Source organism: Amphibalanus amphitrite, unplaced genomic scaffold (assembly GCF_019059575.1).
Source record: "Amphibalanus amphitrite isolate SeventyFive unplaced genomic scaffold, NRLGWU_Aamphi_draft 001307F_arrow, whole genome shotgun sequence".
NCBI classification, from domain to species: Eukaryota; Metazoa; Arthropoda; class Thecostraca; order Balanomorpha; family Balanidae; genus Amphibalanus; species Amphibalanus amphitrite.
Window position 1 is genome coordinate 54,904 of NW_024882800.1, and position 20,636 is coordinate 75,539.

The following is a 20,636-nucleotide window of genomic DNA, read 5'->3' on the forward strand; positions in this document are numbered from 1 at the left end:
TGAGAAAGACGGCATTGGCGGTATTCTGTGTAACACGATTTGTCTCGCACGAGTATGGATCTACTATGGATCAATTATTGAATATGCAGGCATCGGTAGGATTGTGATTGCAGGATTGCAAAATCCTGATTGCATTCCTTTTTGGTGGATTGCACCTGGATTTGAAATCCATTCCAAAAAACAGGATTTGATTGCGGATTGGATTGCATCATACTTCCAATTTTTGCAATCCAATCCGGATTGTGGTTGATTAGTGCTTTGAAATGGTTTGTTGCGATTGAAAATTATGAGATCGGCTTCATCGGCTTAATGTACTTTGCTATCAAGGGCTTTACATCGAAACTTGAAATAATTTAAACGCTTTTAATTTAAACGCTCAAAATAATATACGCTGATGAACTACATAGCAAGGGCAAAATTACGTATTTGAGGGCGAGTTTTAAAAATATAAAACACTGGTTGGGTAGTAAATGTGGGGGTGTTTGAGGCAAAAAATATTTCCCATAAAATATCTGTGCCTTAGATAGGAATTACTCGCAAGACTAGGTACTAGAAATGGGTGATTTGGGGATGGAGGCACGGTCCTATGCCCCCCCCTCCCTCCCCCAGATCCACTAGTGCACATAATGATACAACAGGATTGCAAAAAAGGATTGCGGATTTGATCACAATCCAAGTGAAAAAGGGGATTGCGGGTAGGAATGCAATCCACTTCGGCACTAGGAATGTTGATTGGGAATGCAATCCTTTCAAAAAGGATTTTACCGATGCCTGTGAATATGTAATGGCATTACGACCTGAGTCTTTATTGACGCGTAGTGCGCCAACGGAATAATTCATAACCGTCAAATGCTGCTCGCCAGCTTGTGAATCTTGACATCGTTTGAAGCTTACTGCATCTGTTAAGCGAATTTTACCCTCAGAAACATTGCCAGTGACAAAACTGTCGGGGTTGAGACCATGGGTCTAACGCACTTGTCGATGCTTTTTATGACCGGTGCTTAACCTAATGTTAGCCTACAGTCTCCAATCGGCCACAGAAAACGAATTCCCTTGACCCTTCCTCTGTCCTTCTATCCATGTCACTGTCCCATCTTTTTCACCTTTCCTACTCCCGGGTTTTCCCTTACTAATCCCTAATCATCCCCACTTTGTCCCAGTGATAACCAAAGCCAGCCGACCCCGCCCTCTCCCCGTACTCCCCCCCCCCCTGTCAGCTGTACCCACCCCTGATTCACCGCCGCCGTCGCTCTGACGTCACTAGCCGTCGGTGATGACGTCACGCTCGTCGTTGGCGACGATTCCCGCCTGTTGTCGTTGGCTCAAGCGGCGACGGAGATGTGATGAAAGTGCTGGCGTGGCGGCCGAAGTGTGATTCGGCAGGGAGGAGGATTAGAGTTTCGGTGGCTGATTTGGGGAGGGGTACTAGAAAGTGAGCCAAAATGGGTGGGATGAACGGAGTAGGGGTCAGGCTTATCCCACGTGCTCTGCCCCTGAGACTCAGCACGGTTTTATTCCAGCCCGCTGGCGGCCTCCAGCATTAGCGGATTGCATGTTTGCGAGCTCTGTGACTGCCGCTGGCTGACCGGAAGGGATTTGGGGCGACGGCCGAGTGACAGCGGAACCGGCCGTCATGACATTAATCTCGGCTAGTCCCGTTCCGAGGGCACTGTCGCACTGTCGTCACGAGATGTAAAAAATCGCCAATGTGCTGCTTTGGTCGTGTGCAGCACGCTGCCCCGCATACAGCGAAAAAGTCGAATATTTTCAGTAAGCGAATGTGAACTCAAGAAAAAAAAGACAATATGTTGGTATGGTTTCGTTAATGTAGGTAGGTATGCATGATACCGCTAAGTGATAACTTTTTTTTAGGTTGAAATGTAGGCGCCAGGACCAGTAAAGCAGTTGCGCTCATTGTTCTTTTTAACTGCAAAACCTCGTGACTCAAGCTCAATGTCAGCCTTCCCGCTCCAGTTTTTCTCATCATCCGTGATTCTGATTCGCGGCGTGGTGTCCTGACCCAGCAACTGTCCGCCTCTGCCTATCTCTATTGTTAGGGTCACGTTCCTAGTCACGTGACCTGGTGGTCTTCATCGGTCAGTATTGTCTATTGGCGATCGAGAGACACGTGACCTCTGACGAAGCCCCCCCCCCCCCCCTCCTCGCGGACTGCAGGCCGTCCTCCGTCCGTTTGTCACGTTCGCGGTCTGACAGCTAGTTACGTGCCGTGGAAGTGCCAGAGCTCTGTCCGCACTCACGGCACGCCCGCCGTGCAGGACCCTGTGACCCCGGGTCGAGGTCACCTTGACGGGGTCATCTTGGGCTCATGACGGGTCGCGGCGCCAAGTCACGGTGTCAATAGGATGGTCCGCGGACGCGGCTGTATCAGGTGCCGGGAAATGGAGGTCGTTAGAAAGGATGATCCAAACGGCTCTATGGCCATCTCATCTGGGTTTATGGCGTCTGAGAATCGCGCCAGACAGACGGACCCGGATGGGGAACCGACCGACCCGGCCCAATTCGGGTCATTCGTCTAGTTTCTTTTGCTGCTCTGCCGTCTGAATGGCCGGTTTCTTGACTTTTGAATGCGGTGTCGTACTAGGTACTAGCCAATTTTCTTGGGGCATTTCTCTCCTTTAACATCGTTATCGGTATTCAAGATATGTTCTTATTGCACCGCTGGCGTTGGACATCAACGCATATAATGTTTAAATGTTTTCTGTGACAGATCTGACGACAATGCGATGTTCCCTATATCCGCTATCCATGATGTTTTGGTACATAGAAAGGCTGCATTGATAAACACTGCCTGCCTAGTTACTGCACGCTTGCACGATCACATAAAACACATTTTAGAATGGTGGCACCGTAGACGAATACATGCAACATATGACCAATGAGCTGACGCTTAAAGACATGAAAGATCGCACTGTCGAATTGTCCTGTTTCGGACCGTTACCTGTCCTCGATGTGGCTCTTCCACACCAACCATGGGTGCACGGGCACGCGGCAGTTTGCTGGACGTCCCGGGTATAGACAATGGACAGGGCATGGGCGGTGCTGAGGGCTCCAGGACTACTGAGACAGTTGTACGGCGTCAGGGTCTGAATTGTCATTTTACGGCAGGCCCAGACAGGATGAGACAACTGACGTTGCATGCTGTATTCCCACGTATAAGTAAACTAGGAGTGAACCTGACGCACACGCCGAAATACCGGGCTGATGCTCAACCGTCCAAACCTTACCAACGATAGGTCCAGGGAAACTCCTATACCCCCAGAGTGATGTTGTCGTTTGTGCTCGATTTCCACAATGCAGCTCCGTTAACCTGTGCGCCGCTCCGTAGGTGTGAGGATGCCAATCAGGGGTTATCGGTGCGCAGCCGTGCTGTGATACATGGACAATGCACAATGCTCACACCAAACAGAACCCGTTACAGAGTGTGTGACATCCGCCCAGACCTCACGACTCCAACAATGGCCCGTCACGAGTGTGACTGAATGCCGTACTATTTCCATCCCATTCAGTGAAACTCACTCCCCCGTTGGCATGCCAACTGGGCTGTTTTTCCCTGGCGCTTGGTTACCGGGCGGCCAGCCAGTACCTAGTCTCTGCCACTGAGCTCAGACAGCTGAGCTAGAAGTGGCAGCTTTACCAGACGATGCAGTAACGGTTCGGTGGCTCGAAGCCCACCGAGCGTGGTTTACTGATACCACTAGCGACTGTTGATCCCAAGTATTGGTAGGGCGGTGAACCCATTTGCGGGGAAGAGCATGGAATGGGTGCTGTGGACAACGTATCGCAGTTTGACGGTGTGAACTGGTGGCGAAGGTTAACCTGTAGTGTTTTTGGATAGCGGCATATGCGGCGGAACGGGGGGGGGCTCCGGGGCACCGTGCCCCCCTTGATTTTGGTATTTTAACATTCGGCCTATGGACGTTGCATGGAAAGAATGGGACCAAAAGTCGGCAGTGCCCCTCCTCCCCCTTTATTGAAGGTGTTCCGCCGCGGTGTGAAATGCACTTTGCATAGTGGAAAAGACAGCAGTGAGCATTGGCTGGGTGAAGTGTTGTTGGGTCACCCGCTGTTGGGTCACTTATTCCTATTTCCTACATAATGATTGAAACGTACTTAGGTACTGGGTGCGTGATCTGGAAGCCATGAGAGAAAAGTGAGAGTTCTGTTCTGGTCAGTTTATCGGACGAGCAAATAACCTGCTCCCGGAAAACTGCTCCGTTAGTGCCGTGTCGGAAAACCTATCGGTGTCGTCGTCAGTGTCGGCACTGTTTCCAGTGGTCTGTTTTATGTCTGTATCTGTCGGTATCGATGGCCGCTTTGGTGCCGGTTTCGGTCGTCCTCGAGGCAGGCGAGCCGAGGGTGCCTGATAGGTTTGATTAACATGACAGGCATCGCGTGCTCGGCTCGTGTTGGGGCTGCACCGCTGGAAAACAGGTTGTTTTATTCGAGATCAAGGTTAATGATTGGTACGCCAGTGCTGCTGCCCATGCAAACAAGCAATATCGCAAAAAAAGTTTTATACATAGCTTTCCTCACTAGAGCTGAGTGCTGACATGCCTGTCGTATCGTTTTACTCACATGAAATGATGTGATGCATGCCATTAAGAATAAGGGGCATTTCTTATCTCTAATCTAGTTTTATGAAGAGCTCTTTGTTAGTTAATATATACAGCGTAAGTCAGACAGTGGGTCCCTGTTATTTGAGGTGAGAATGATGCGTTCAAGTCGCCGTATACCCCTCTGATTATTTACACAGCGCGATTTCAACACCTCTGTGTGCGACTGAGTACGCCCCCCTGAAGCCCTGCCTGTCCCTCACTAACCTCCCCTCCCTTCCCCTCTCTCCGGACAGAGCCGCGGGTACCGGTGGAGTCGGCCGTACCGGTACCTGTACTCAGCGATGTGTGTCGGGCGCCGCCCGATGTGGCTGCTACACTGCCACTGCGTGTTGGAGACCGGGTCTGCTGGATCAGGTGAGATGGGGTACGACGGGGTGGTGGGGCGGGGTGCGGCATGCCACAGTGTTAGGGCCATTTGATGCCCTCGAACAGATGCTCGAATTACAGAAAAAGTGATTGTCGAAAGTGTCGATCATCAGCATTGTGAGGTCATGATCTTAACTTAGCAACTTATTAAGAATGTCTTGTGTAAGCACAACTTATCTAATACACACAGTATGTTGTCCTGTGCTTTTCATGCCACGACCTTTATGAAATGTTTTCGACTGAGCTGTTTTTGACGAGGCTATACCGTGACCTTTGGCCGATGGCGGCAGGCTGTCCAAGCTACTGGGGCTCAGGCTTCTGACCTTTAAATATTTTCTCGCGGTGATCTGTTTATGCGGTCTTATTTCCGCGAACACAACACCCGATCTGAATTTTATTTTGAGCTGTTACGTAGAAGGGTTAGCATGACCTCGTGCTGAGTTATTTTTGATATGTTATTTTGTTATATGCTTGACAGCAGTGGCGGATCCAAGGGGGGGTCACATGGGTCATGGCCCCCCCCCCCCCCTTGAGGCCCGGGGGCCCAAAGACCTGCCAGGGGCACCACCGGCCTATCAGGGGTATCACAGTCCTGACAGGGGCACCACAGGACCGCCAGGGGCACCACAGGCCTAGCAGGGACACCACGGGCCTGGTGCCCCTGGGCCTTGACAGGACTGTAACGCCCCTGACAAGCCTGAAGTGTCCCCGGCAGGTACGTGGTGCCCCTGACAGGCCTGAGGCGCCCCTGCAAGGCCGGTGGTGCCCCTGGCAGGCCTGTGGTGTCCATGGCAGGCCTGTGGTGCCCTTGCTAGGCCTCTGGTGCCCCTGACAGGCTTGTAATGCCCCTGGAAGGACTGTGGTGCCCCTGGGCCCTGACAAGCCTGAGGTGCCCCTGACAGGCCAGTGGTGCCCTTGCTAGGCCTGTGGTGCCCCTGGCAGGCCTCTCTGTTCTGTTGAGCCGGACCGTTGATAGAAGGATGAATACCAATGAAGCTGTGTCTGTTTGTTTGATGTATGGTGCTATAATCGTTCTGACGTTTGATCTCGCCGAGAATGGGCTGTGTTGCTTTGCTTTGTTGTGCAGTGGTGTCGACAGTCACACCAGCAATTGTCTGCCACTGGTCATTTGACCTGATAAGTTAATGGATCAATATGTACACGATGTGCTAAACCACCTGCCGCTCCACCGACCTGACCTTTGACTTTTGGTGGTGACTTGTATGATCTGTATGACTCCCGTGTGAACCGTTTCACCCATGTCACGTCATGTGATTCTTGTTACTATGTTAAGAGGTCACACGAGTTAAACTCGTGTGACCTCTCATGACCTGCATGACCCACGAGATCTGTCGGACCTGCGTTGTGTGGTCCTTGTGATCCGTTTGACATTTGAAATCATTGTGACCGAGCTGTGAGTTACATGCGACTACATGGATCACGAGTGTAGGTGACTCATGCGGCTCATGTGACCCCGTCTGACCCCATGTGACCTCTGTGACCATTCCTGGCCCCTCCGCCGGCAGTGACAGCGGCCCGGAGACGGGCTCAGTCGGCCCACTGTGACCTGTGTGACCCTGGCTGACCCCATGTGACCCCTCCCTGACCTCTCCTCTGGCAGTGACAGCGGCCCGGAGACCGGCTCTGTCGGCTGGATCGGTAAACTCCCTGCCGAGGACGGCGGACGAGACTGGATGGTCGGCGTCGTTTTTGTGAGTACCCTTCTACCTAAATTTATCACGGCTACATCGTACACTGCAAGGTGTATTTACACACATCTCATGAGTATTTGTAGAAGTTCGTGTTTGTGTGATACCTGTTGATGCTTGTTTATGAAATGATCAGGTTCTAACGTCGACCTTACATGTGTCACGCTGTAATGTAAGTGCATTGTAAATGTCAGTAAAAGGCTGGGGGTCCAGCGGCTCCTGTATGCAGGTTACGCTCTATTAGTGACCTCTGTCCAGTCACCAGAGACTATGGATAATGTCGGACAATGTGATATTTTGTCGTTATTTGTACTGGCTACATCATTGGTCATTGTTAACCTTTGCTGGGCGATATTGAATTGAACCTGTATTGGACTGCATAATCCAGACCAAGCGTATATTGTTCTGGTTGGACAAAACCGATTCTATTCGTAGCTCTGTCTCTATTAGTATTGATGATGTGCTATCTTTAGAGCCACGAGCGCTTTAACAATATACGCCATATTGCTGTTCAAAACCTAGCAATACAAGCTATAAGATGATGCTCACGCTACCCTGATTTCTTGTCTGGGATTTTCTTTTGAATCTTTATTTCTATACATATATTTGCCTAAGCATTTATATATTTATTAATTTAACGACTGGGACTGAGAGGAGACGGCTGCTCATTTACGGCAGAACGTCAGTAATATTGGATCATTTGTTTTAATGGCCGGCGTTGATGAGATTGTGCCCGGTGACTGGACGCCGTCGGACGCTCGTTGGACGGCGCTCAGTGTCCGAGTTGGGGCGCGAAGATCTCTGGACTAGACGGTACTTAGCGTCCAGCTGAGGGGGGGGGGGGGAGAGGGGGAAGGAGCTCGACGTGGCGACACTCCTCTCCGCTGTCTGCAGCGACTAAAAAAAAAAAAACGGGAGTGGAGCCGTTTCGAAATAGCTCGCGCCGCAGGGATAGTACACAGGGCTATTTACCACTGCACTCTAATGTGCAATGTAAATGCAGGCTGAGGTGATGCAAGTTGTTGCATGAGATAATGCAAGGTGATGATGGATGTCTGAGGAGAGAGTGACAGGATGCGTGGAAGAGGAGTGAAAGGAAAGATAACGAGCTCAGAGAGGGAAAGGTCAGCAGGAGAAAGTGCTTTCCATATAGGCTGGGGAAAGACATTGGAAATAGAAATATGAGTTGCGACACTTCCATTAACTTTGTTGTTAGTTTGTATACCGCAGTTTTCTCTAATTTGTTTTGAGAAGTGCCTGTCGTGCGTTGAACATCGAGACGTGTATTGAGCATTCATTTTTCAGCGTGTATCCTAAGCTCATTTCGTCCTCTGGCATTAACTCTCAACTGATTTACGATGCTGTCTTTAGCCGTGCCCTGACCCTCACCCTGATCTGTGACACCCGGCCATGCCTATACCCTTATACAGTATACACAGTCACTCACATTGATCAACGTTCTAACCTGCTTCTTGACCCGTGCTTTGACCCACGTCCTAACCTGCTCCCCGCGCTCCCACAGGACAACCCGGTCGGCTCTGGAAACGGCTGCTACCGCGGTCACCGGCTGTTCGAGGCCAAACTGAACCACGCCTCCATCGTGCCCATCACCGGCCTGATCCGAGCCGAGGACTTCAACTGCTCGTCACCGACCGGGGCACCCTCACCGACCCCCGACCCGGTCCAGGCGCCGGTGCCGCCTCAGAGAATGAACGGCACCGGCCGTCACCTAGCCCCGTCGTCGGCGGAGAGGGCCGGGTCCAGACACAGCAGTGGGCCAGGGTCAGAGGCCGGCACAGGTGGGTGGAATCGCCGCAGGTTCTGCTAGGGCGAGGTGGAGAGGTAGTATTGGTGTAGATTGTAGATGGATGTAGATTGTAGATGTAGACGGGGCATGCATGTGTGGTGTGTGGTGTTATTCTTCGAGAGGAGCATGAGCATGAGGACTTGTACATGTGGGTATTTGTTTGGCGTGTGGTGTATAAAATTGGCATGAGCGGTCTCGCGTAGTTTCTTAATCTGCGTAGTCAATCTGTAGAAAAGAGGCGACATCCTGCTCGGCTGAGATGGGTACTTAAGCATGGCGGGACAGTGCTGTGCTCAGCATTGTCCTCGTTCACACCTTTACTGTCAGTAACAGTGCCTTGCGTTATACCAAGGCTGGCTATTGCCTTTCTGTTTACTTCTTCCATTTGCCTGTGTCACGGAACGGGCCCCTAAAACTTCGCGCCTGTTGCTGCTTAGTAGACCAATCTGAGCCACGGGAGAATCCCCTACTGTTTGAATATGCGATTTAGGCCCCTCGGTTGGAGAGGCTGATGTCCGGAAGGATGTGGAGCGGCATCAGGTAAAGTCAGTTGCTTGCTCTCGTCGGTCGTTTTGCATGCGTGATGGTTTGAGTGAAAAGCCGGCAAAAAATGCGTTTGCTCAAATAAATATTCTTTATCCGGTGGGACCGTATCTTTTTGTCTGCTGGAGCGGGTGATATGCTTCGTAAAATCCTGGGACTTTTGACATAGGTAGATCATTGTGAATATAGCAAACTTCGTGAATTAGCGTTGACGATCTTTGAAATCAGCTACCCAGCACAGCTTCTTCCATGGCGTCCAGTGCACGCTTTGAGAGCCCTCTGTTTGCATCTCGGGACATTTGCATGGCCGGTAGCGGCCTTGGGCGCTGACTCGCGCCGTTCGACCCCCATTAATGCAGCGTGGTAAGCTGTAATGTGATGGCAGCTTGCAGCGACCAGCTACGCCGCGAGGGTGATTGCGCTCCAGTAGCAGAAAACACGACTTCTATGCCGAGACACGGGGCTAAATCATTGACTAGGGCTTCGGCCTTCGTCCCAAAATCGGATAATTCCTATGTAACAATCTATAGAATGGGATGAAGGTATACTACTGACTCGCCAGAAACTATATGTTTCTTGGTTCGTAAACCAATCAACTAGGACTGCCGCTTAGGTGAAGAGAAAGGAATGTCAGGGACCGCTTAACTTCTGTCACCTGATTCTCGCTACCTAGCGGACACAGTGCATCCGTAGAGCGCTGTTGACGAGTTGGCGAGCTGGCGGGTTGACGGGTGCATCCGGCCGCGCGACATCGAACGCGGAACACTCCCGGCTGTGCCTGTCACGCTCCATTGAGTGAGGTGTGAATGCGGTCCACCGAACGACGTGCAGCTAATCAAAACAGATGCTGCGGCGTCAGCTGATGAATGGAGAGGGAGGGGCTGCCGACGAGCGTAGATAAATAATGGACTTTGTTCCGATTGATGCTGGCTGATCTGGTGATCTCATATGCTGTTGCAATGGCTGATGCTTTTGTCGTAGAGCAAAATATTGAAGCAAAAATTTTGTAAGTTTATTTGAAATGCATTCGGATAATTCAAATAAATTGTTCACGCGAATTTTCACACCGAAAGGACTACACGCAGCATGTTGTTGCGCTAGAAATTACACAATACGGGCCGCACTTATGTTGAAATTTCACTGCTTGGTTGATATATTCGGGGTTTCCGTCCATCTATCCAGTCAGTCCCTCCTCCCTTCGCCTCGTTCTGCCGGCCCCTCCCGGCGCCCGTGCCGCACTGGCTGGCCTCTCTGTGGGGTGTGACGGTCAGTACATCTCGGAGATATATGGTGGACAGATGGCGCTGTCTTCGTTACCAGCGGTCACTCGTGGTCACTGACAGTTTATGCATGCCACTATCGGTCACTGGAGATCACTGGCTGTCACCGGCGGCGACAAGAGATTGCTGTCGTTCACCAGAAGTCACCAGAGGCCACTTTCGGTCACCAAAGATCACCAGTCGATCACCAGTAGTCAGCGCTAGTCACATTCGGTCAGCTCCGGTCACCAATCGGTCGAGAGCCGATCTTCGCTGGGCCGCAGGTGGCCGACTGACTCAGATCGGGACGCAGCTGCCCGTTATCGGTTATCGGTTCGACCCAGTGGCGCCTTGCAGGGTGCTAGCTCATAGGAGATGTGGTGTGAGCGGTACTCAAGTGGTTGGTGGGTGGTCGCTCTGCGCTTGGTTGTGAGTTAGGTAGTTGGTAAGATCTTCGATATGGTATGTGTGGTAGTTGAGTTGAACGGATTGTGCCCTAGGTGTATCTTTACGTGTGAGTGCAAGGATGAGCTGCTGTTGAAGTTCTGAAAACTGCAAAGCGTTATAATCTTGCGCTTCTTACACGCTTTTACTTTACTCTCATGTTAATCTTCTCAAATCTTATGAAACTGTTTTGCACGTTTTCCAGTCACATCACTTTCGCTTGCTGCCTTCGGAGATCACTTAGCGTTTTTACGGATCGCTCACCTCGCTCTCAGCCTGACCTCAGTTCCATGTTTTCCCGCCAGGTGGCCGCCGTAACCTGGAGCTCCACACGTCTGACGAAGAGGACCGACCTCCGGCGCCGGCGCGCGCGCCCGTCCGCGGCCACGAGTTTACCGACGACCTCAGCCGCATGACGCCTTTCCACCGGCTGGCCTACGAGCAGCTGGCGGCCACGCCCACCCCGCCGGCCACGCCCACTCTCAGTCAGCTGATGAACGAACATGACAACTGCATCCAGGTATGTACTGCTGCGGGGAGGGGTCAAGGGAGGGAGAACTGCTGGTCGCCGTTTGTTTGAAGATTATTCTAGTTTGATGTGGTATCTTCCTTTTAGAATTTGGTGGGCTAATGAGTCCTATTTTCTTCCTCTTTGTGGTAAATAAATTGTGAAAGAAAGAAATTTTCTTTTTTATCATAGAATCCTGCCTCGTATAAAGCTCTCATCCCCAGGGACTGAAGCCTGAAAATGACCCTCGTTCCCTCCCGTCCCGTCAGGCTAAGACGTCGCTGACTCTCCTTCCGTCCCGTCCCTTTCAGGCGAAGACGGCGCACAGGACAGAGTCGTCCGCCCGGCGGCGTCAGCTGCCCCTGTCTGACCTCAGCAACTCTCAGACGGTACCACCCCTGGAGCGACGGAGACCCAAACGGAGAGACAAGGTGGCCGCCACGCCCAGTCCCGAGTCGCCGCCGCCGGCGCCACCGCCACCTCCACCGCCCCCGCCGCAGGAGAGTAAAGGTGAGAGGGATCGAACGGGGCTGGTGGCTTTGTACCTGTAAGCCTCGTGTGAATGTTTGTATGCTTTAAGAAGAAATGAAACAAAAGATGGCTTCTAAATTTGATGCATCCGAAGCGTTGGATTGGAATAGTACCTTTTGAAACCATGTATTTGTCTAGGTGCTAGGCGATTTGTCACTTTCCACACGCGGAAACATTTGAACAAAAGCTATAAGTTCGTCGTGTTTCTATGACAATATTTCAGCTCTTCTTTCTTTTGGTGGACCTGTCGCCCCCTGTTACGCCATACTTGCCCTGACTCTCCCTCTAACGCCCTTCTCCCACCTTTCGCCAGCAGGGCTGAGCGCCGCCTGGACCGAGCCCGAGGTATCGGTGGGCTCAGCAGTCGAGGTTGACATCCGCGGCATACCCCACTACGGTGTCATACGCTGGCTGGGGCACGTGCGGGGAGACAACAAACGGCGCCTACTGGCCGGCGTCGAAATGGTGAGAAGTCTGGTGGGTGTGAGAAGGAGGGGGGGGGGGGGCGATTGGTGATCCATGAGCCGTCGTGCTCACGTGTGTTTGTTTACTTGGTGTGTGAGCACGGGCTGTGGTGGGGAGTCAGCCGCTTGAATGGTTTGAGGGCGGATACGAGCGAGTGAAAGGAAAGCAGATGACTGATAAGCTGTTTCCTGTTTGGAAAGAGCCCATTTCCTGTTATGCGCGTGATTCCGTAGCGCTGCGTGAGGTTTGCTCAACGACCGTGTCGGTGAGGCGCTCAGGCTGCGGTGGTGCTTATGAGCTGGAGATCTGAATTGACACGCTTGACAAATATTGACAATGACCTCATCGACTGACCTCTTTGACCTCGGTTGATCTATTATGACATCGTTTGAACTCGTCTGACCGTTTGTTACCTCGTGTGACCCATCGTGACCTGATCTGATCCCTTGTGATGTGACCTCGACTGATCCCTTTTGACCCCTATTGACCCTGTGACCTCGTTTGACCTCAGGAGGAGGACGACGCGTCGCTGGGCGGCGACGGCGACGGCACGTTCAACGGCACCCGCTACTTCCACTGTCAGCCCGGAAAGGCGCTGTTCGTTCCCCTGGCCGACTGCAGTAGGGATCGGCGCTTCCTGGACCTGAGCGCCGATACCACCGATAGTGGCGGTGAGTGCGAGGAAGAGGAGGGATGGGAAACCACTGAGTCACAGAACGGTGTGATGCCGGCGATGGGGAGGTCACAGGGATGAGGAGGTGGTGCTTTCGGACCGTCTGGGAAGCGTACGTTTTAGCTGACGTAGACTCAGAGGTGCTATTTGGATGGAGACCCGAGACAGGATGGTGGCTTAGTGTGTTGATATAATTTTTCTTGTCAAATGCCATGACGAATGTGAGAAGCTTTCTTCAGAATGTTATGCATTATGTATTGTGCATAGTGTATGTACATGAGTGTGCTGACTGCAGCAGTGGTGGCAGGTTTAGTCCCACACCTTCCGCTAAGTAATTCACTTCTTATTTTTTTACTTCTTGACGACCATTTCGTACGCTCTCCCGCAGCGTTCGGTAACGTCGAGTGTCCTGTGATCAGCGGGAATGTGCCGCCGATCTCAGTGACATCTACCGAGGAGCTGAAGAAACTATGCGGCAAGCTAAAGGGAATACAGGGTCACCTCAACTCATGCTATCTGGATGCAACGCTGTTCTCCATGTTTGCTTTTACACCGTGAGTTTGTAAAGCATACCTTTATTTAGTACGGTTTCAATAAAAGTCGAGTGGCATTAGGACGAGTATTTGAGAGACTAGAGGTTATTTTAGTAGATATACCCTAGTTTCGGTTGATTGCCGGGCTCGCTTGTTTACAGTCTAAACACAGTCTTCTTGTCTTGCTGCTGAGTCATTGTCACAGCATTCTGTCCGTCGGCCTCCCGTCCCGATAAGCCCGCCTTTTGTAGCTTCCCTCCGAGGCATGTCTAACTAAATCACCCTGTGACGACCCGCCCCCGTTCCCCTATCTCCGACAGTGTGCTGGACTGCCTGCTGCAGCGGCCCCGCCGGCCGGGCGATATACCCGAGTACTCAGAGGTACAGCGGCTGCTGAAAGAGGAAATTGTCAACCCGCTAAGGTCGGTCGGCCGCACCGCTGCTGCTACTGCTGCCGTTTCACATGTGTCGCATCACATCGATCGATTCGCTATTGTGTGGCGTGATTAAGCGAATCTGTGATCGCTGTCTTGCCCGTCTTGTCTCGTGCCTGTATCAGCTGCTGCCTCGTCTGTGACGTCACTGTCTCGTAGGTTTCGTCTCTGACATTTGTGTTATGTGACCGCACTGTCTCGTCTATCTCGGCTGTGGCCGCTACTGTTGTTTTACCTCGGTATGACCCACAGCTGTCTTTTCTGTCACGTTTGTGTCACCCGCAGTTTTCGATGATCGTTTATGACTGCTGCCTCGTGTTTCTGGCCTTTGCCCGCTTGAAAACGCTGTCTTGTCTGTGGCCGCTGCCTTACCAATAGCCGCCTGCGGCTGGCGTGCCTTGTCTATGACCCCACCCAACCCATCTCGCCTGTGACCCACAGGTCGGCCATGTACGTGCGAGCAGACCGGGTGATGAAGCTCCGTCAGATGCTGGAGACTCTCAGTTCCGTCAGAGGGCTCACATCGGAGGAGAAAGGTCAGTCTCGCTGTCTACTCTAGGGGAATGGCAGATCACGGCATTTCGACACTGATCCGCTAGGGGCGCTGGTAGTCACCCGAGGTTTGATGATACTACCGGCCTGATCTTTGCAACGATCAGTCATGCGGCGAACTTGGAGTACGATTTGTTAATTTATTCCGTGGTGTTCTCCGAATGACGGTTGTGAAATTCTTTCACTTTCCTAATTTCCTTCATTTGCGAACCTTGACGATGTTAAGTCACCGAATGATAGTCTGTCCGGACGTGACTGTCTAGCTCGTAGTCCAGTTTTCTGTCCCCGCCTTCTAACCCTGACTCTCCTTTCCGGCAGACCCAGAGGAGTTCCTGCAGTCGCTGCTGGCCCAGATGCTGCACGCCGACCCGTTCCTGCGCTACTCCTCCGGCCAGGAGTCGTACCTCTACCAGCTGATCGTGGAGAAGGACGACAGTCTGGTGCTACCGAGCGTCCAGCAGCTGTTTGACCAGAGCTTCAGCAGTGGCGACATCAAACTCAAGGAGGTGAGGAAGGCCAGGGTGGTTGTGGGGATGAAAAGAATGTGGGCGATTGTCTAGGTGAAGTGAGGTTGAGAGATTAGTTGGAATGTGGTGGGCAGTTAGAGCTGGTGAATAATTTGTTAACGGCTTCAAAGGAACTTTAGGCAGTAAAACGATGCGTGTCTTATTTCAAAGCGTTTATCTGCTTTCTTGTTGCACTGAGCACTCGTACGCCGTTCTACAATATGCAAAAAAAAAAACGACCCCACCCACTGTACTGCTCCGGTTGTTTTTCAGTAGAAAAGCACATTTCTAACGAATAGTGCTTGTCTATTTCAAACGACCTGTGGTTATCTACCGCACACTTTTTCCCCGACTGACGTCTCTCTCCGTCTCTCTCCTTTCGCCAGATTCCGTCCTGTCTGATCGTCCAGATGCCGCGGTTCGGAAAGGACTACAAGATGTACTCGCGCATCCTGCCCAGTATGGTGCTGGACGTGACGGATGTCATTGAGAACTGTGAGTCGATGATGGGGCTGTGGTCTTTCTATTGATCGGTAGCGATGTTGTCATTAGCTGCTTTTCCTCTGCGTTAGTATTTGTATTATATCAAACATTACTTTCATCCTGTCGCATTATAATTCTGTATCGCTCTGTGGTTAAAACAATTTGTCATGTATTAGGTATGTCATTTGTGTATGCCATGCCATGTGCCATGTGTGTATTTTGAACTGTAAACTTGTTTCATTTTTGACGAATTCACGTTTCTACTGCAGCTTTGTGGCTTTGATTCTGATATCGTTGCACTTGGTGTCTTCACGGACCATCGCCTATAGCACCAGTGTTACCCCCTCTCGGCCCGGCCTGTTTTACCCTCTCCGTTCGTTTCCGACAGCGCCGCGGCAGTGTTTTGTATGCGGTCGTCTAGCCGAGTGGGAGTGCAAGGGCTGCTTCAACCAGAGCGGCCTGGGGCTGATGACCACCGCCTACTGCTCCAAGTGCAACATCATGGTTAGTTGGGGGATGGGGCGGGACTTGCAGCAGCTGTGGTGTATTGCCGGGCTGTCCGATACTATGAGTTCGATAGCATGCGACGTTGACGGTTCAATAGACTCGGTGTGGAAAGGGAAGATGAAGTGGGGATGCATTTGCTTTGATATATGAATGACGGAATTATTTGGAATTAATTAACGTTATTTGAACTAACCTCCGACTCAGGTGGCTTGTGTGTGGTAATTGTGATTTCCATTTTTCTGATTCTCTGTTTCTGGTTGGTAGGCTTGTGGTCGATCTGTCAAAATGCCAGCTTTACATAATCCTAGCCGTTTAAGCGTTGCATAACCCGCTGTAAACCTTTGCATTGTGTCATTCATACCCGAACACCTGCTTAGGCTTGCAGTTAGGCTTCGGTGGGACGTTTTGTGCATTTCGTCCGACCCGTTGTAACGCTCGCTGGCCTTTGTCGGCCACGTCGTGTGTTCGTGTGTGCTGGTCGTCTGACTCTATCGATTTTCTGTGAAGTGGCCGGGCCACGGTAACATGCGTTAAGTTATTTAGTGAGAATTTCTTGCGCCTTGCAACGTTTAATGTATGATGCTGTGTTCAAGTGAAATAGCCCGCCAGTCCTGGGTCAATAAAACTAGCTAAGCCACGCTTTACCAAGGCTGGTCGCTGACGTCCCGACCTCTTACTTTAGTGCATTAAATTATCGCTCTGTCATATTTTCTCACTCTTACTTGTGTTCTTTCTTTCCGTATACCTTTTATGAAATCTTCCTTTGTATCACTCTTCAGATGGCTATTAGAAGTTTGACAGCTTCCAATAGTCCTCTGATGATTAAAGTTATTTCATAATAATCACGCCGCTGCACTAGTGTCAGCTGAACACACTGCTACTTAGACCATCAACCCTACCTCTCAACTCCCTCTTCTAACCCCCCACCCCGCTCTCCACACTCCACAGTCGCACAACCACCGTTCCCGGTCGTCGCACCCTCCGCGGCAGCCTTTGCGCGTGCCCCACCAGTTCACCGAGCTGCGAGAGCACGCACACATACCGCGTACCTACCTGGAGTTGTTCGCGGTCGTCTGTATCCACACGTCTCACTACGTGACCTTCACCAAGGCTGGACATGGCCCGGACGCCGGATGGGTGTTCTTCGACTCGATGGCCGATCGGAAAGGTGGGTAGGGGAGAGGAGAGGAGATGGAAAGGACTAGAGAGGAAAGATGAGAGGGTGAGGAGAGGAAAGAGAGAAGATGATGATGGGTTAGGTGAGAAGAGCGTATGGAGGGACAGGAGCGATTTTTTTTAGTTTGTTGGAATTTTGATGGAAGTTGATGGGGAATATGTGGGCAAAGGCAAGGAGTTAGTTATGCAAGGAGTTGATAAGCATGCGATAGGAATGTGGAAAGTGGGCACTGATGATAGTATCATGAAAGCCCCTGTAAAATCATAACGAGGCAGATTTCTGCTCCGTGTCGCTTCGCGGCGGCAAAACAAACCATCTCACACAATCGGCTCGGACATAGCCGGAGCTAGAATACGACATATGATCATGTGTATTATTCATGTCATGTGTCCCACGAAGTTGACATTTTGGCTGATGGAATAGTAAGTTATGTAAGGCATTACCTGTTTTGCCCTTAATAAATAATTAATGTTTGATGCAATTAGTTACGTTTCATCAAGTCGCCGCATTGTTGCACGAACGACCGGCATTTCCCCGAATACGGCGAACTGCCGTTATTACCATGCACAAACTTCATAAAAACAGTCCATGGAATTGGTGTTTACGATAGCACTACTTCTAGGAGCAGCAATTGTGCGAACAGTCACCACAATAAATATATGACTGTACCAGGTTCAACGCTCAATAGTCACTCGTACTTGAACTAAATTGCTACCTCCTTACTTCTTCCACGGCCGTTGGTCAGGTTGGGCCTACCGGGACATAACTTTACCCTTCATCCCTCCCTTCAGGTCCACCCTCCCCTACCCTTTTCCATGGTTTCACACTCACCCCCCCCCCCCTACCCCCAGGCGAGGCGCACGGGTACAACATTCCGGAGGTGGTACGAGTACCCGACCTGCCCCGCTGGCTCAACGAGGAAGGTCGGCGGGGGCTGCTAGCCGTCACCGACGACAAGCGACTGCCCGAACACGCGCGTAGACTGCTCTGCGACGGCTACATGTGCTTCTACCAGAGCAGGGACGTCATGATGTACCGGTAGAGGTGGCGGGAGCGTTGGGTGGACGAGCTGATGGAGTACATCAACACTGGGGAGGGACGGTGGACGCTGGACAAGACTGGCTGAAGGTGGTTGGTGGAAAGTCGGACTTGGCGAGAGGGGTTGTGAACAGTGGTATGGGAAGTCGGTTACTTGTTTTGATGTTGGTAGACTGGCTCGTAGAAGTGGGTAGGATGTGGTAAAGCCGTTCAAGGGAACGGAGGTTAAAGAAATCCGGTAGATTCTGTTCAACGTTTGTAGGACCTGATGGAACCCGGTAGAAACAACAGAAATCAGTGGAATTCAGTAGCATCTGCTAGGACCTGCCTTTTCTGTGGCCGATAAAGATAGTTCCGCTAGCCCACACTGCTGTCCGTAAAGATCCACCGAGCATTTTGCTAATGAAGGCAGCCATGAGCTGAGTATGCCTGTAGTGAGCCGTCGCAGTACTGCCGAATATACATCCTGCTCTACCGCCTGCTCTCCAATACCCATCATCCTACCCCTTCCAGCCACCATCGAACGAAGAGAACGATGTCCTCCCCAGACCTCGCAGCTTACCGAGAGTCCTTTGACTCGGAGTTCGACCCTTAGGCTGACGCTAAGCTACATGAGTCGATTATTTTCAGTGGTGTCTGAATTGTAGACACATAGTGTCTCATTTGAAGGCACGGTGTCAATTTAAAGACACGCTCCAGACTAGGTGGTTATGGCTATCCCGTTGTTGCGTTGGCAGGCAGCGGCTATGCCGGGCTGGTGCCAGGCCTCCTTCCAGCAGCTTTCCTCACGGGATTCAGATGGGCTGCGCTGAACGGTACTGGGCTGAGCTGAGTTGTACTGTGTTTGCTGGCAACGTTGCTCGGTAAGAAGACTGGGCCTAAGGCGTTTAATTCTGTTGGTATTTGATGCGGAGCTTCATTTTGTACTGGCCAGAACTGTTAAGTTATTAGGGGGCCATTTATAAATATCCGCCGCGTTTGTCAGTCAAAACTGAATAGTGGCGAAAAATCATATACCTTTTCAGATGGAAAAGAATAGAAGTATTGTAGCCGGTATGGAAATGTTCATAGCGCTGCAGAGCTGGTGCCGTGGACAAAAGCAGTGTTTTCAGGAGTGGTGGCTGCCCAGCAATATTTTGCTGTTCTTTTCGGAGCTTACTGGGGAAAGGACACTGTTTGGATAAATCTTCCGATACACAGGGGTAGGCGGGTTAAATGACTACGTTTCTTGAAAAGTGTCCTGATAATTTGTCCCCTTTCTGAGCTCCCGTCTTGGCTTCCATGACATTGCAGCGTTTGGAGTTGGATTTGTCTGACCGACACAGGTGTGGCGCTTCCCTTTCTACTTTGATCGCAGTTCCACGGATTTTGTGAATGGTGGAACGGGACCTACCTGCGTCATGGCTGCTAGGTCATGCCTTGTTCAATGGAATACCAAATCATGCGTACTCTATGGAATAATATCGGCTATATGAACGTGACGCGTAGATAAACAAGGTTATGTTGCACTTTTTATATTTATACTTATCATCCTCGTAATATTTGGCGTGAAAACTGTATTTTTATTCGTATGCTTAATGGCAGAGCGTAATTGCCGCTTCTCGTGACATGTCACCAATCACCATATAAAGTGGTGACACTGTTGACATTTCCCCGACCCAGTGGGTTTTTTCTGATTGTATCGTGCCACTGATGAATTCATTCCTTCGTGTGGACCCGAGTCCCTTGCATAGCGCTGTGTTGAAATGTATGATGAAATCGCTATGGAGCCCCGATGTTGTGTTGTAATCGATTTTATCGTTAGTGCTCCGTGTGGAAGAATTATTCTGTTATTTCATCCACCGTTAATTGTTTGTGAGACCAGAAATGTGTCCTCCTCCCCTTTTGTTCTGCCGTAATCCTTTTGAGTTTTCTTAGTAAGGCAGATGATTGCGAATGCTGGCTGTTAACCCCAACTGTGGTGTACGAATGTGATACCTATGGGAAAAAATATATAGCATAGTTATCAACTTCTTCCCGCGCATTATAGCGACTAGTATAACGACCTTCATAGACGAGGAGCTCACTTCAGCTTGTTATTGCATCAGGTCACACTTGTAGATACCATCTTATCATCGCCAAAACAGTTACTTATAAATGAAGTTCCTTTTCCTCGAAGCCTCATGGACACTCAGCATTGGCTAGTCTGTACCTATGACTCACTACCGGAGGTGTTCTTCATAACACTACCTGAGGTGTGAGGAGGCTTCGATTTGCGGTAGCGCTGGTCTGATTCCCAGACAACTGACCTGCATTCGGTCACTGGGGGGTCTCAGCCCCCCCTTTCCACCCACACCCACACATTGTTCGCCATTCTCGGCCGATCGATCCGTCTCCGTACGTCCTTCGTTCCCGTTCTCATGACGTGGGTACAGTCGTACGTTAATGTAGTGAATGCACGCGCTCATTGGACCATAGCGCATTG

General features: G+C 50.9%; 1 protein-coding gene across 6 annotated transcripts in view; it reads left to right on the forward strand.

Moving 5' to 3' along the window:
* LOC122372027 (ubiquitin carboxyl-terminal hydrolase CYLD-like) overlaps positions 1-20,185 on the forward strand; it is a 47,987-nt gene extending 27,802 nt beyond the window's left edge. For 3 of the 6 annotated variants that reach the window (XM_043348862.1, XM_043348861.1, XM_043348864.1), the window contains 15 exons: positions 4,871-4,991; positions 6,625-6,715; positions 8,235-8,511; positions 11,071-11,285; positions 11,585-11,783; positions 12,121-12,269; positions 12,781-12,940; positions 13,331-13,496; positions 13,796-13,897; positions 14,351-14,445; positions 14,780-14,967; positions 15,354-15,462; positions 15,839-15,954; positions 16,906-17,125; positions 17,986-20,185. In XM_043348862.1, the coding sequence (XP_043204797.1) occupies positions 4,871-4,991; positions 6,625-6,715; positions 8,235-8,511; positions 11,071-11,285; positions 11,585-11,783; positions 12,121-12,269; positions 12,781-12,940; positions 13,331-13,496; positions 13,796-13,897; positions 14,351-14,445; positions 14,780-14,967; positions 15,354-15,462; positions 15,839-15,954; positions 16,906-17,125; positions 17,986-18,176 (2,399 nt within the window). In that variant the 3' untranslated portion in view covers positions 18,177-20,185. Of the gene's footprint in view, positions 1-4,870; positions 4,992-6,624; positions 6,716-8,234; positions 8,512-11,070; positions 11,286-11,584; positions 11,784-12,117; positions 12,270-12,780; positions 12,941-13,330; positions 13,497-13,795; positions 13,898-14,350; positions 14,446-14,779; positions 14,968-15,353; positions 15,463-15,838; positions 15,955-16,905; positions 17,126-17,985 lie in introns of all 6 variants that reach the window. The other 3 variants (XM_043348859.1, XM_043348860.1, XM_043348863.1) reach the window with 1 other exon arrangement.
* The last annotated feature ends 451 nt before the right edge of the window (positions 20,186-20,636 follow it).